This window comes from Tachypleus tridentatus, chromosome 6 (genome assembly GCF_004210375.1).
Source record: "Tachypleus tridentatus isolate NWPU-2018 chromosome 6, ASM421037v1, whole genome shotgun sequence".
NCBI lineage: Eukaryota > Metazoa > Arthropoda > Merostomata > Xiphosura > Limulidae > Tachypleus > Tachypleus tridentatus.
In genome coordinates, this window is record NC_134830.1 from 40,546,665 (window position 1) to 40,563,138 (window position 16,474).

A 16,474-nucleotide genomic window follows, 5' to 3' on the forward strand; every position below is an offset into this window, starting at 1 on the left:
TCTGCTATTAGCTGTTTACTGTTTCCATTCGTATCACACTATTTATATGTTTATCACTTTAATTTTTTGCCTGCCTTTCAGAAAATTCTATATTCTTGATGTCAGTGCATCCCATGCATCATTTGATAGTCTCAACATGCAATGAATTATAAACACAACTTCCAACAATTGCCTACTTTTAACTCTTATTATAACAAAAAACATTAAACCGTAAAATATTAACTCACACAATAAATTAATTAATAGAATGTACAATAACAAATTTTTATATCATGACAAACATTATTAGTTAATGAAGAAGGGAATATATACATATATAATAATAATAATTATGAACTCAACTGAGGTCTATATTTTCCACAAATGAAAATATATTTTCCTCACATCACTGGATGCCACCATATGATAACATCAGTCTCAAAAATTTATTCTAACTTTACTCAGCAACACACATACATGTACAGTAACATACAAGTATCACAAAATGGTGTATCAGCTTCAATTCACACGACATCAGATGCTCTGTGATAGAACTGTTACTCCAACTGATATAAAACACTTTTTTCACTTATCTTTTTATGTAACTTGATGTAACAAGCATAAATTTTGACTTTCACAATTGCTTGGCTTGTTATGTGAAGCAAGATACACAAGTTTTGTCATCACCATAAATTAATTATACCAGTATAGCATAAGTTAATTTAATTTTTAAAATTTACATTTAACAATGTCAAGCATTATTCAAATTGTAACTGCAATCCATCAAAATAACTGAAACACAAATCAGAAATGAGTTTTCACACCTTGAGCTAATATTTACACATCAGTATCAATTATTAAACATGTGAATGACGAAAACAGTACAGCCTTATCTCGAACTTGTATTGTTTTATAGATATAAAGAAACCATATCTTATCTAAATTGTGTTGGTAAAAGCACATTAAGAGAAACAAATTTCACAGGAGGTAGCAGTTCCTCAATGTGAAACATCAAACACAAATACAAACTCTGACACATTTAAACGTTATATATGGAAGAAGTTTATCAGCTGCATGCCAGTAATTTGTACATTTAAACAGTAGCTGTTTAAACTATTTTTTCTCATCATGCTTTCATTCCTCACATGTTCAAAACGTGCTAAAAATACTGCATGCATAGAAAATTAACTGAAGAAAGTAATCTGAAAAACTCATCCAAGTTATTGTATCTTATACAATGATGATAATTTCTAATTTGTTGCTTAAAATAGAATAAAAAAAACTGAAACTGTAAAAGTTGTACAATTATTTATAATGTACTTGGTTATTTAGTTATTTAAGATATAATGATAATTTCTACCTCTGTAACAAACGTATTATTCAATAATTAAGTATTGATCAGTCTTACACATCTTATTTCATGTCAGTATGCTAAAATGCATTCAAATTCAATCCTAACTCAGTGAATATAAGTTCCAACATGACAAATTACTTACCAAGTGGACTGTCCTGTAACTTCTGTGACACACTCAACATTAAGAGATCTTAGCTGAGTCAGTGTGTCAGCAACAGCAGGTAGAACATCTGGTATCACTTCCCCAAAAGAAAGATTTTGCAAATTCCTCAGATGTCCCAAAACACTGATGAAATGGCTCCAGAAAGTTGTATGATCCTCTAAATGTTTAATGTTTCTTAAATCCTAACAGAAAAAAAGTGTGTTTGTTTTTGTTTGTATACAATGGCTGCCTTTTGTTTCAATGTTTAGAACAAAGAAGACAGAAGTATTGAACTGGTCAGCACAGAAGTGTGCAACTGAAACACTGAACAGTGAGGTGTTAACATTAATTCGAATACTTACAAAAATATCTTCATATTTTTAATCCTGTTTGTGCATTTATTTCAATGATTCCTTCTGGATAAGAAACTGCAGCAACAATACCCTTGATTACCTTTCTTTCGTGACAGACATACTTTTATATAAATACCTAAATATACACACACACAGAAAAACTAAACCCAACAGACAGAAGTTTATATATTTACACACACATGTTGGCAGGTTTGCAAATAGTTTGGACAAATAATAGTCCAAATAAAAGGTTTCAGATTAATCATACTCATTTCTACATTTAATATAATAAACAACATTTGTTGTAGCAAAGCCACAATTCTTCTAAACTAGGAATGCCTTGACATAGTAACATTGACAAATGAAGCAAAAATGACTTATGTAGATTATGTAACAACAGTTTAATACACTGTACAACAATATCAAGAAAGAGATATAACACCTAAGTCTATGTACAGTTGGAGTTATTAGAAAAGAATCTGTTCACATACCTGTATCACATTTTCTTTTCATTTTTAAACAATATATTTCTATGCATATTGAAGTCACAATTTTTACATTTAACTGCACTACAAATTCTCAAACCTTCCTTGTAAGATTCTACTGAATTTACAACTAATAACATGGAAGAAAATAATTTATAAATTCAAGGAACTTATAAAAAATGTATCAATGAAAGTAAGAAACAGACTTTACCAAAGAAACAGTGTTGAATCTTTCTAAAGCATTAGCACACAGGACCCAATCAGTTAAAGTGAGACCTTGCAAGCATACACGTTTCCACTGAAATCAGATTCAACACAATATTACCTTATAACCCCTGAAATATGATGCACTTAACACTTGAGACAAACTATTCAAATACTCTTATTAATTTTTATATTTCTATAATAATATTCAATGGTGAGATTATTTATTGTTTGTTTTTTAGTATTCATACTTTTATCTAAAAAAACAATTCAAAGTTGTGAAAATATAGTTCAAATAAAACAAACTTTATTCATATTAAGTGAAATTTAATTCCACAACTTTGATCCAAACTTTCCCTCGAAAATGAAACTATTAAAAAGTATTAACATAAAAAGTGATTAGTGTTTATAGTATTACTATGCACTGCCAAACATATAACAAAACACATTTACAAAGTACTCTCAAGACTAGAAAATTGTATTTTAAAAGTTTTCTTTAAAAAAATCAACAACTAGAACCATAATACATTATTAAACAGATAACACTACACAGGTTAGATACAACATGATTCAAACAATCTGTTCAGTTTAAAATACCTATTACTAAAACTACAAATATTAAATGTAGTACAATTGAAACAATTTGTTTAGCTTAAATTATATAATGAAGAAAATTTGCTTGCTTTTATCAATAAGTAAACAGTGATAAGTTACAACAACCTAAACTGTAATAATATCACCATTTAATCCTACAACAAAAGGTTAAGTTTACTGAACTTTTACTTATCAAACAGTAATTAAAGTAAAATACTGTTTAAATACAGGAGTACACAAAACTTTGCTGGTATTAGAATTATTTCTGAATTTTGTTGTTTTTGTTTAAATATAATTAAGAAATTTAAATAAAGAGTTTATGTTCAAACATCAATATCACTGACAAATTTGGAAACCAACATAAAAGCACTTTTAAGCTAACCCAAGTATAAAACAAATCAAAAAGCTACTTCTACAACCACATGTCACCCTTATATTAAACCTCTTTTCACATTTAAATTTTCTCAAAAATGTATGAAATAAACAGAAATAGGTTTAGAAAAGAAAATTGCAGCTTTTCTCACAAAATGAAATTCAAATACAATAGATTATTCTGAAATAACAGATAAAATCAAGCACACGATAAAATAACAATAAACAAAGTATATTTTGTACAATTATTTTAATGTGGAAATCAATTATAAATCATATTAAATAAAACAAGTTTAACCAAACACCACATTTATAGTTCACCATTATGCAAGATAAAATCACACTATAAAAATGATAAACACATGTTAAATGATTAACAAACTGAGAACATATAATACTCACTAGAAATGGCTGTGTTGCTAAAGTCCTCCACGTTCTAGAAACCTGGCTTACACTGAAAATATTATAGAAATTGGAAATTTCACATCTCATAATAAAGATGACACCATGACACCAGATAAATTATTTTTCAAATGTCAATTATGATAAAATTAATAAATTGACAAACAAATGGCAGAATTCAGTACATAATGAACAGTATTTCTTGACACTTGTGTATAATGTTTAAATGATAAATATCACACAATATTAAAGTACACAAGTTAAACCATTTAAATTAAGGTCAACATACGACCATTAAGAAATTGATTATTCATGTTTTGACATTGAAACATCATCTTCAAGAGTAAGTTGCAAGATATAATGGTCTCATTTATACTTTTTTTATTGTTCTTAAATAGATTATATGATCTATGTACAGGTTACAATTCTCACATGAATGCTTTAAAAAAGGTCATCACACACATTTGTCAAACCTTCACCTATACTTAAGTGAGTAATCTTTTTACATGAATTATTTCCAAGAATTGTAAGCCTGTTCATGTGATCTACTTGACAAAAAACTGCAAGACAATTACATCTTGCAACTCACTTCTGAAGATGACTTTGCAACATTGAAACATATAGAACTGATTTTCTAGTGGTCATTTTTTTAATTGTATACCTATTTTAACTGTGTGTTGTTTGTTACCATAGTACTTTCTATTTACAAACTTTTAAATTCATCTATTTATTTACTTTCTTAAATTCTCAAATAATGTGGAACCATAGATTTAATAATAAAAGAGAAAAAAATTGAAATACTTTTAAAAAAGGGATTAGTACAAGAAAAAATAAAAACTTTTGGCTGCTGTATAGCTTAGAACAAATTCATGAGAAAACAACAATTGAGCACTAAACTATCACAAGTTTAAATACTTTTTAGTAAATGAATAAAAATAAGTTAAAAATTAAAATTATTTAGGATAACTTAAATCATATTTCATCCATTTTTTTACTACTTTTTTCTCAATTCTTTAAGTGTCCAGGGGAGAGGATAACTGGTTTAACCCATATTAAATAGCAAAACGTTTTCTGTGTACAGTGCTTAATACAAAAACTAAAACTACCACACAATAAGTATTACAAAATAAAATAACAGCTATTTTTCATTTACAATGTTAAAGGGTGAAACTTTGTAGGATGGATGGCATCTGCCTGTTGTGGAGACAAGCATAGAGGACGATGTTTCAAAAGTCTTCCGCCTTTCATCTCCAAGTCTTGAAGACTTTCGAAACATCATCCTATACACTTGTCTCCCAACAACAGGCAGTTGTCGTCTATTCTACAAAGTTTCATCATGAATACTCTGCCTAAACTATCTATCAAAGAATATTAAAGGGTGTTCCAACCAGAACTATTTTTGTACTTATTAATATTGTAACAACAAGCCCAACACCAAGCTTACTTGAGTTTGAATATCATGCAGGTGGTAGCACTGTAAGGATGACTTGAATTGTCAATTGAAATGGTGTTTTAAGTATCTCCTCGAAGTTTAAAATACCATATAGTGTTTTCGTTAATAACAAAATCTATGTACTGACTGAGTCACAAGTTCTGGTAATTTCTGTAAATATCATAGGTAAAAGTTTAAATTTTTTGTTCTTTCTGCTTTTTTTTTTTTTTTAAATCGCACAGTAATTCAAAAATCAAAATAATTATGTCAATAAATTTCACTGGGAAGACAGTTTTAAATTGTGTATCTACTTGTACGGTAATATAAATAACTAGTAGCGATTGTTTAAAAAAATCATAATTCCAATGTAAACAATGTTATCACTACCCCTTGTTATTAAGTTTGTTACTGAAATTTGGTGTTGTTTAAAAAGTTGATGTAAAGGGTGAAACAGGATTTATCAGCCAATAATAGATAAACAACAAATATTATGATTGGATCCTCACTGAATTTAGAACTTCATTTATTATAAATACAACTTTCCAATGTCAATTGAAACACTGCATTAAAAAAACATGCAAAAAGTAAGGAAAAAACTTTTCAAAAAAGAAAGAAAATGTATGGATGACAAATACCAATCCTTCAACAACATAAAAATGCAAAAAAGACAGTACAGATGGCACTCACATTATCCCTACATAATAGCACAGGCAAGAATAAACATAGCAATATACATAACTGTTCAATCACAATTGAGTTTATCCTGTTTGTGTCTGTTATTCTACTGCACTCTATACCTGTGCTATTATGAAGTGATGCTACAAATTCCTATTATTTTGTTTACAATTTTTGAAAGACTGACATAAGCCATCCCTACATTTACTTCACTTTTTGAAATTTTTTTTCTGTATTTATATAGATTAGTTTAGAATTGTCAAAACAGTTGTAACCTCTTTTTTGATTACAAGAAACCCACTTTAAAAATGTACTTCAGGACAGCTGGTACAGGTATTACCACTTTTACCCAAATACAGCAGAGAACGTTTTGACCTTCCTAGATCGTCATGATAAGGTCAAAATGTTGTTCTCTGCTATATTTTGGTAAAAGTGTAAATACCCATACCAGCCATCCTGAGATACAATTGTAACCTATGATTTTATCCTAAAATCTAAAAAAATATAATCAATAAAGTTTATTTCTGAAAAGCACTTGAACATAAACCCTTCGTACACAGCTTATAAGCTGATATGTTGATATGTTATCAACATATACTGGTATTCACAGACACTTGTACATGCACAGACCATATAAAGTAATACGTTGAAATTCAAAATACCAACTAACACAAGCACTGATTGGTTTATGCAACTTTCAATGATTCTTGTTGGCAAGCTGATACAAACATTTACCAGGAATATTCTATTGAAAAGTAACAATGACAACACAGGCAGGAAGACAAAAACACAACAAATAGAAAAGTTTAAATCCCTTAAAATAACCCACTCATATGGTTTGTAAATGAAAGTTATTTCATTCAAACTATGCCAAACAAAAGGAAACATACAAAGATGGCACTATGAAACAAATAAAACTCTTTATTATTAAAATAAAAATACCAACTTATGATCTCTGCAATTTTCTTTAAAGATATCCTGTTAGTGTACCCATATAAATATTTAGCTTGAGGAATTTCACAGTAAAGTGCCAAAAACAATACATATCAGGAACAAAACATTCAACAAACAGAAATATTTAATTGAAAAGTACAAAACTAATTAAGCATTCTTCAATGCTACACCACACAGACACCTATGGTGGCCTATCTGACAAAATGGAAGTGTTTAGATTAATTTTGAAAAGTTGAAGATGTAACGATACCTTCAGGCAGGTGAAGAGTAATTAGTAATGTGTATAAAAAACAACATAATGAGATCAAACAAGATTATTAGCTAAAGGAGAGAAATAAAAAATTATTAATTTCAAAAACAACCAAGGAACTGGAATTGAATACGAAGTATATATACATATGATCAAGAAGAAATGTGAATATATTTATATTCAATTAAAAATATAAATATTTCAAATATTAACTCAAATGATTTTTTTCTGCTACTTAACACCTTAAAATATAATACAAACAGTCATGAATACTGAAAAATACCTCCTGTAATTTAATCCACCTAAAAATAATAATAATAACCCCACAATTCTAAGAATCAAAGAGAATTGCTCAAACAAGTTCTGATGTCAATAATCTTTCTAACAGAACAATCTTTGGTGTAAAGATTAGCTTCATTAGAAATGGTTACATTTTTATCCTACCAACAACATTATGTCTTAGTCCAAGTCCTTTCTATCCATTATGAATTCTCTCTCAAAAACCCACACTCTAAAAAATTAGGTTTTCACAATAAATATCAAATGTACCTATCGTTAATATACTACCACTTTAAAAAAACACAACAACCACAAACTCTTGCACAGTAACAACAAACAGAGGCCATGTTTTCTGCAGTGAAAACTGAATCCACAAAGGAACTAAACACTGCTATCTAAACATGATTCAGCCAAATAATTACTTTATATCACATGCTACAGTTTACATTTCATAAATTAATAAAAACAAAAGTTTGCAAAACATATAATCATAAAATTAATTTATTGGCATTATCACTTAGAAACCTGCACCAACAAATATACATTCCATTATTTTAATTCTTCACAGACTTGGTCAACTCTAACTCTGTTTAGTACCCAGGGCAAGATTACTAAGATGCATCCTCTGTTCAGTAGAGCTTTCCACATTCTTTTATCTAGAAACTAAAAAAATATCCACAGACAAGCTAACAAAAACATAATAACCAGAGTTTACAGTTAATAGTATCAATAATATATCAAGGTATTATCTGAATAAATTGAAAAACATTAGCATCAGAATAACATGATGACTCTGCAAAATTTATATCTCATGGTTCACTCAAAAGATTTCATCCAACCAAAAATAAGATTGCTCTGAATTCCATTACTGGGACACAGTCAGAACATTAAGTATGTATATTAAATAACAGAAAAGTTATATTAAAACTAGGCTGTTAATGCTTTTTGGCTTAACAAACCACATCTATACTAAAATTCACTTTTCAGTTTGTAAAATATGGAGCCCACAAAGGGGGAAAAAAAAATTATGTCATTCACATGAAATAGTTATCTCATATGAACTTACCAACTTGTTGCCATGAGATATCTTGTTCACACAATAATTATCACATGACAATTACATAATTCTTGTGGGAACAAGACATCAAATTCCCATTGCATAACTACCTCTTGCAAATTGCATTACCGTCTTGTAGGAATGGAAATATTTTGTAGACACTCCCAAGAAGAACTCTAAAAATCAAACCCAATATAAATGCATCTTTCACTTCTTGTGAAGTATGCTAAGAGATGAAAGTCACATTAATACAAGTACTTGTGTGACTACATACCAACAAAATATTAAATGCTATTACCGTAACTACATTCAACTACCTGTATTGATATGACTAATATTAAAATATATGGCAGGACTTAATGATTGGTTTTAACCTGAACTGTTTTACCATAATTTCTTTTCTGATTCTCCCATAATCTTTTAATTTTTCTTTCTCTATGGCTTGTAACTGTTTGTTAGAATAAAAAATGAATTCCTTTAACACCAAAAAAAGAAAGTATCTAGCATGGTTAACCTACACTTATCAATATTCATAAATTTAAAAAAAGGTTCTTCATGCATATATATATAAACTTTATACTCATAAAAAATACATATGGTACAACTGTCAATGCACTTATGAATATTCTAGCTAATTATCATAGCAGTTATATGTTTGATGAAACTTTGTAGAATGGATGTTGTGGAGACAAGCATAGAGGACAATGTTTCCACAAAACCCTATCAACCTAGCAAAGGTCACGCAAAATCTATAAAACTTCAGTCACATCATTTTTCACTTTTAAAGTTGAGGATTGGTGCATAAATCTTTGAACACTCCAGCTGCTGTCAAAATACATCACTTCAAAGTTTCCTCGGGCATATAAAACCACCACATCATTAGTCATTATTAAAAATGGACAATACAGAATGTAGGTTTCTCACATTTTGATTAAATTGTATTTACTAATTTTAGGCTAATGTCCATTTGAAGGATGTTGCTGTCAGTGAATAATCCTTAGTAATATGCTAACTAGTGATACAGTACATTATGAGATAACGACTAGTCACATGGTGACACTTTTAACTTATAGTTAAAACCAAGATTTTCTGTTTCATATGAAGCATCAGTTTTTGTCACCTTAATCAAGATGCAATATAATACCTGGAAAGTGATTTTGAGGCATAGTAGCTGTTAAATGATTCAATGATCCGGTCAAAAGGTGACTGTCCAGCGTCTTTGCAAGTATGCAAGCTGTGATTTTACTTTGCATTGTACAATTTTGCTATATTAAGTGCATAGTTTCATCACATTTTATATCATGATTTATATATAGCACAAAAACAAATCTACAGATAATAACTGGGAAATCATGTGCATTTATGAAAAATTGTGTTCAGGGAAATAATTTTCATACATACATGTACATATAATGAGACAAAACTTTGAAGTAATATAAAACTCATGTTTTGTGAACAGGTTAGTTTGTGCAATAAAATCCAAAAGTACTAAATTTAGTTTTAAAAAAATTACTTTAGTGACGGTACAATACGTGGTCAATACAAGATACAGCACATATGCAAATGTGAAATAACTAACTTCAGTGAACCATGAAAATTTTATGCTTGCAAACTTCGTATCTGGCACTCAGAAAAACGTGAACCTACCTTATCCCAAATGTTTTTATTTCTCAAGTTACTGCATTGACAAAAAAACAAAGTTGTACATATTTTGCAGTATATTTAGTCATGTGTGCTGAACATGAAATTTAAATAACAAGGTATTATAAAATCTAGAAATACAAATTTACTTTGAATTCACTATTGTCATGTAGAATGCACTGGAATAATTGTGCTTACATTCTGAATCATGTAGCACATAAGCCTCTATGATTCAGAATATAAGCACAATTATTCCAGTGCATTCTACATGACAATAGTAAATTCAAAGTAAATTTGCATTTCTAGATTTTATAATACCTCATTTAAATTTCATAAAACATATTTAAATAAACATATGGTGTAACAATACTTTTATTCAAATATGTTTATATCAAATTAAGTGCTCTTTTCAAATTAAAACTGAATATATAAATTTTCTTAACAATGATGAAAACATTTATGTTTCTACCTTTACATAGTAACTTAATGTTGTTAACTTAACACCTCTATAGTCCTTCTATACACTTTTGTCTTAATGACAAATGTCTCAAACTGTACTTCAGTGACTTACATAAGGGATTTTTTAATATTCTATAATTACGACAAAATTTTATCCACTACATTTAGTATATTTACTTATAATTTCATACTTGTCTTTCTTTGGAATGTATTCACAATGGCAAAAATGCAAATATTTAACTAGAAAATCAGAATTAAACAAAACATGCAGGTTTTGTATATAAAAATCCTTATTTATTAGCATAAGTACCAAAATCTAGTCTTAACCAAACAGGTTGTTAATGGTAATCCATATATTAGCAGGTTATGTAAAATGGACCAATAGAAATTGTCAAAAAGTTTATCCACAGTTAATGAAACAAAAAAAATATTCAGTTTTGTTTGTAATGAGAGGCTGTAACACATTATTTTGTAACAATAACTGCTGTTTTCTGTACACTGGATTCTAGTTTCAAAACAACAGCACTGCACACATTTACTGATTGGCCTCTGTATTTAATTGTTGCATCAGTCTAAGGCCAAATTTCACAAAATACAACCCGTTGATTAGAGGTAGCTGAGAGCATTGTAGTATATGAATTTTATTTTTACTTTAAATGGTGTTAATATTGTACATACATAGAACCAATTACATTTTGGTTTCCACATTTTTACACAATTAAGTATATATTAAGACTTTCAGAGACTTAGAAATATAAAGCATAATGTGTACTTGCTGTTAGATCATATGTATACAAACAAAAATTATTACAATCCACACATATTTCGATAAAGAAGAGTGTAAAATCTATTTCAAGTTTTAAGTCATTCAATCATGCAGGATTAAAGATATCTTTTGAATACTGATGACACTGAAACCACAGTGCTTCAAATGTTTAAAATATACTAGAATCAGTTTTCACCAAAGCTTTTATAAATACTTTCATATACAATTTCCATTAATTGTACTGCAACTGGAAAAACAATTCAATCTTAGGATCTACTAACTTTATTATTACCAGTTCTTAACATTAATATTACACAATTGCATACTGCATAGACAATTCTTGCATAAGACAGCCATGCAGGATGTACATTCATAAACAAACTATTTCCATGAAAACAACTCAATATTATTCTCAGCATAAAAAATCTCATAGATGCAAAATGAATCAAAACAAAACTTACTTTACGGCATTCTTTACCTATCTATATTTTGTTTTTATTACAAAATTTTCATTACAAAAATCAGACAACAGAAGTTTTAATCTAGGTTGTTATGCCTACCAATGTCAATCTTTGTATCACGCAAATGGCAATAAAACGTTAACATACGAAACATGCAACATAAATAAATCAATTCAATACCTACCTCAGAAGATCAGCTACATCAAGGTATTGGAATATGAGGTTTACACATTCAAAACCTCCTATCAGTCGACTGACATAACAAGAAAATGGGTGCAGTTTTTGGTCCTCAGGTACAGTTTTCAGTTCTCGACTTTTAAAACCACAGCTGTAAGCATGTTCTCGAAGTTTAACAAACACTTTCTTATTACATGGGTGTTTCTCATTAACATTATCTTCATCAGAACTGTCATTTTCTTGACAGTCAGAGCTCTCAGGAAATTCAATATCTTTTAATTTAATTTCAGTTTGCACACCACAAGTTTCAGTTTCACGCACCACTGGCTCTTCTTTAGATGATGGTAGAGGAGTGTCTGATTGGGTACCCACAGAATGAGTAGTAACTAGTGGAACTTTCTCTACAGATGGAGACTCACATTCCACATCATTTTCTGTTTCAGTTAGTGGGGAACCAGTTTTGTCTGTTACTTTTGAAGAGCTATTTTCTGTATAATCACTGGAAGGGAGAGTAACTCTACGTACTCGGATGCGTTTTGAATTTTGTACAATTTCCTCTGCAACAGAAATATATGAACCAGAAGGAATAATAGAACTTGAAGAAGACCTCAAGGTAGGCATTTGAGGTAGCAAAGTACTGATGGCCGATGTGACGAGAACTGTAGATGATGTCGTGACTCCTGTAGAGCACACAGCTAAGGTTGATGCTCTCTGAAAAGAAGAGGCTTCAGATGTTGGTAGAATTTCAGATGACATTAACTGAGTAATCTCATTCTCAGAGCTACTTAGAGAGCTCAAAATTGCCCCATTCTTAGACAAAGGAATAGTTGCACTACTCTCAGAAGTTTGTAATAATACTTTAGTGTAAGTTCCTGATGCAAGTGGTGAACTCACAACTGAAGTGTTAGGTTCAGTTCCTTCTCCAAGAAAAGGCTGTGGTGCAACCGAGTGCAAAATCTGGGGTGCAGAAGATGAAGCAGATGCAGAACATGTAATTAATGAACAAGTGACAGCACTGCTACTGTTGGAAGTGGAATAAAGCACTGGAGCCTGTAGAGACAACACTGATGTAGTACCAGCCTGTGAAGTTTTAGAAACTGCCTGTATAAAAAGTGTATTCTGTACAACAGGGACACCAGTGCCTACAAGAGTAGACACAGGAAAATTGTCAGGCACTGCTCCTGTTTGATATCCTATATAACAGTTACTTGGTAAAGAATCTTGTGGTTGTGAAGAGAAATTCCTCAGGGGAAACTCCTGGAATATTCGTCTAGCCCGCAATCCTAAATTATATGAAGGAGCTGGTGTTAAGGGAGGAGGAGGTGGCAGATATTTCCGAAGAGGCACGGTTGTTTCTGGAGATTTTATATCCACTTTGGTATCCTCATCACATGATTCTTGCATAGTTTTTATATTTGTGTGTGAACTACTTTCTGTGGAAGTAGGTGACGTTTCTTCTTCAACCTTCTCTTTTTTTAAAGATTTAGATTCCAGTTTCTTTTGTTCTAACTGGTCTAATGCTAACGTAGAAGATTCTTGAGGTACTACAGGACGAGCACCAGGTGGAGGAAGACGTGCTTTCCCTTCCTTTATATTTTCTCTGCATCGCTGTCAAAAAGAAGTTTTATTTTTTTTAACAGGTGACTTCTTATGCATAATAAATTAAAACAGAAAAATGTAAACAATGAATTATAATAAAGCAGCAGTAAGTCATAAATAGTAAAAAAAACAGTTTCATATTTGGTTTGGATAATATTCTGAACTATTAAAAACCCTATGTCATACATTAAATTATTTTATTGTTATGTACATGTTATTAAAAGTAATACATTTTACATTTCCATTGCAAAGGAAGCCAAATATCTTAACACATTTATCTAAAGCAAAGTAAAAGACCTTTAAACTACAAGCAGAAACAGACCTGAGTTACAAAGACTGACATACTACTATACACAATAAATTGGGTTGTTTTTATAATAATTAACGTACGTATTCTGCAATAAATAAGTTTACTACCTGACAAATAAAGATGGATGGCAGTGAAGTGGCAACAAGACCAACACATTCTGGATGAAAGAGGCACAGGCATACTCCACAGTGGAGGGAGGGTAGCTGACCATTCCGTCCCACACAATGGAGAGAACACAGGATGGGCTCAGCCATATCCGTCTTGATCTTGCTTAGCCTGCAGCACAGAAAACATTACTGTCGTCACTTGGCCAGCACTTGTTTCCAGGCACAGGTTACGTCACTTGAGTCCTTTTGCACTGCATCATGTGTATGTGTATTTAGATTGTCACTAGAGTTCAAAATCTTCAACCAACTACAAGGAATGAGGGCATATATATTCACTCCGAAAATATTTCAATTTATAAAAAAAGCAGTGTATAAAATCTTCAGAACGTGGGTTTTTTTTTTGTTTTTTGTTTTTTTTATATACAAGATGATAATAAAATGCTTAAAGAGGTAGGTGATCACAATAAAATAAACTACTGTTCAGTCACAGATGAGATCATTAAAACTACACTCACAGTGGGAAGGTTTTCTGACTGCCTGTCTTCTTAGCTTCTGCTTGTTTACTTTTTTTTGAATATGAAGTTTTAGTAGTGACTGCCTGGTTCTTTAATGTACGTTGTGCTGGCTGCTGTGACTGTGGTGAAGAAATATCTTGTTTAAATCGTTTGGCTGTATATTTAATTCCTGGACCTTGTCTTTTCTTGCCTTTAGGTGTTGATGTATCATCTGATGATTCTTTTTCAGTTTCAGTTTCTGTTGTAACTGTTGTTACTTTTGGATTTTTGGGGGGGCGCCCTCTTTTCCGTTTTGGTACAGGGGGAGACTCAACAGGGGGATGGACAGGAGATTGAACTTCTGGTGTTCTTGATTTTGGTAGAGCTTGTCGCTGAACCTCATAAGGTTCTTGATAAACTGAGTATTTACCAAATGTGAAATATTCTACAGGGAGACAATGGTTTGGATTTTTTTCCACTAAGAAGGAAAATAAAACAAATTATTACTCTTATGTTTATAAGGTGCCGAGATAAAAAAAAAAAGAAGATGCACAAATATAAACATACTAGTGCTTTTTTGGTAAATGGTAGATAACAAAACAAAATTTTGTGCATTTTTTTATATTTTCAAAATAAACTCTGAGGAGATATTAACTGGGTGAATTCCATGCCACAAAAAAGGGCAGCAGATCATAGCTTTGGTTCTGGAATAAAGACTCATTTTATCAGCATTACCAAGGAAAGAGTAACTTTAATCAAGTTACAGTGGGGGACAGGACAAAAAGCAAGAAAGATATGTTATTTCACACACAGATAGCAGGTTAGTTATGTATACTAAAAGATGTATATGGATATGTTTGTGTGTGAATTTTGTCAATAGCATATAACAACATCACTTTTTAAGCCTAACTTTATTTCTGTATGTCAAGGCAAGTGACATTATTATTATGCAGTAAGTAATAATTATTACTTAACTTCTGCGAAATCTTCAAATGATATTCTATACTGTAATTTTAGCACTAGCTGATTATAAACCAATCAAGTCTTATATAAGTTGTGGTAAAAGTTTTGGAAAGTCTGTTAAAAGAATTCAGATTATACAGTGAGTTGGGTAAATAAACGGTAGATGGGTTTTAGTTTTGATATATGAAATATACTGCATGTGGGTTTTCATAATTTGAATTATAATTGGAATAAGAATAACCTTAACAGTGTCATTAAAAAAAGAGAAAGGAATCTTGGTGCAATAGTCGATCAGTCTTTAAAGCCCTCTAAGTAGTGTCTAGAATTGTGTTTTGAATTTCATGCAAAGCTACACAAGGGCTATCTGCACCAGCGATTCCTAATTTAGCAATGCATGCCTAGTGGGAAGGCAGCTAGTCATCACCACCCACCACCAACTCTTGGAGTACTCTTTTAACTATGAACAGTGAGATTGACCGTTACATTATAACACCTCCACGACTGAAAAAGTGAGCATGTTTGGTGTGATGGGGATTCAAACCCACGACCTCCAGATTACAAATACCTAAACTACCTGCCCATGCTAGTATGCTAGATATAGAACAAGTAAGATTTCAGGTTGTATCTACAGAAATATCATAAAAGGTTATAATTTCATTGTACAAATCAGTGGTTAGGCAACATTTGTAATAGTGAGTTCAGTCTTGTATTTTTTTTTTATCTTCTCTTGTAAAAAGAAGAGTTGTGGGATCTCATTCAAGTGTTTAAAATTGTAAAGGGAATTGATAGTGTTGATACATCATTTTGTTTTGATATTTAGCAATGACAATAATAGTACTAGGGAACACAACTTTTATTTTATGAATCTGTGACACTAAGTCTGGTATAAAATTATAGATTATAATTCAAACTTTAATATTATATATGACTTAATTTCTTAATTTAAAAGTAAATTTTAAAAGAAT

The 16,474-nt window shown here is 30.6% G+C and overlaps 1 protein-coding gene across 3 annotated transcripts in view; it reads right to left on the bottom strand.

The window, feature by feature from the left end:
- Nucleotides 1–16,474, bottom strand: part of LOC143252303 (uncharacterized) — a 58,945-nt gene that overhangs the window by 15,379 nt on the left and 27,092 nt on the right. For all 3 annotated transcript variants that reach the window (XM_076504220.1, XM_076504221.1, XM_076504219.1), the window contains exons 7-12: nucleotides 14,568–15,024; nucleotides 14,053–14,221; nucleotides 12,044–13,644; nucleotides 3,886–3,937; nucleotides 2,525–2,611; nucleotides 1,476–1,678 (exon numbers count right to left, since the gene is read on the bottom strand). In XM_076504220.1, coding sequence (XP_076360335.1) covers nucleotides 1,476–1,678; nucleotides 2,525–2,611; nucleotides 3,886–3,937; nucleotides 12,044–13,644; nucleotides 14,053–14,221; nucleotides 14,568–15,024 — 2,569 coding nt within the window. The remainder of the gene's footprint in view (nucleotides 1–1,475; nucleotides 1,679–2,524; nucleotides 2,612–3,885; nucleotides 3,938–12,043; nucleotides 13,645–14,052; nucleotides 14,222–14,567; nucleotides 15,025–16,474) is intronic.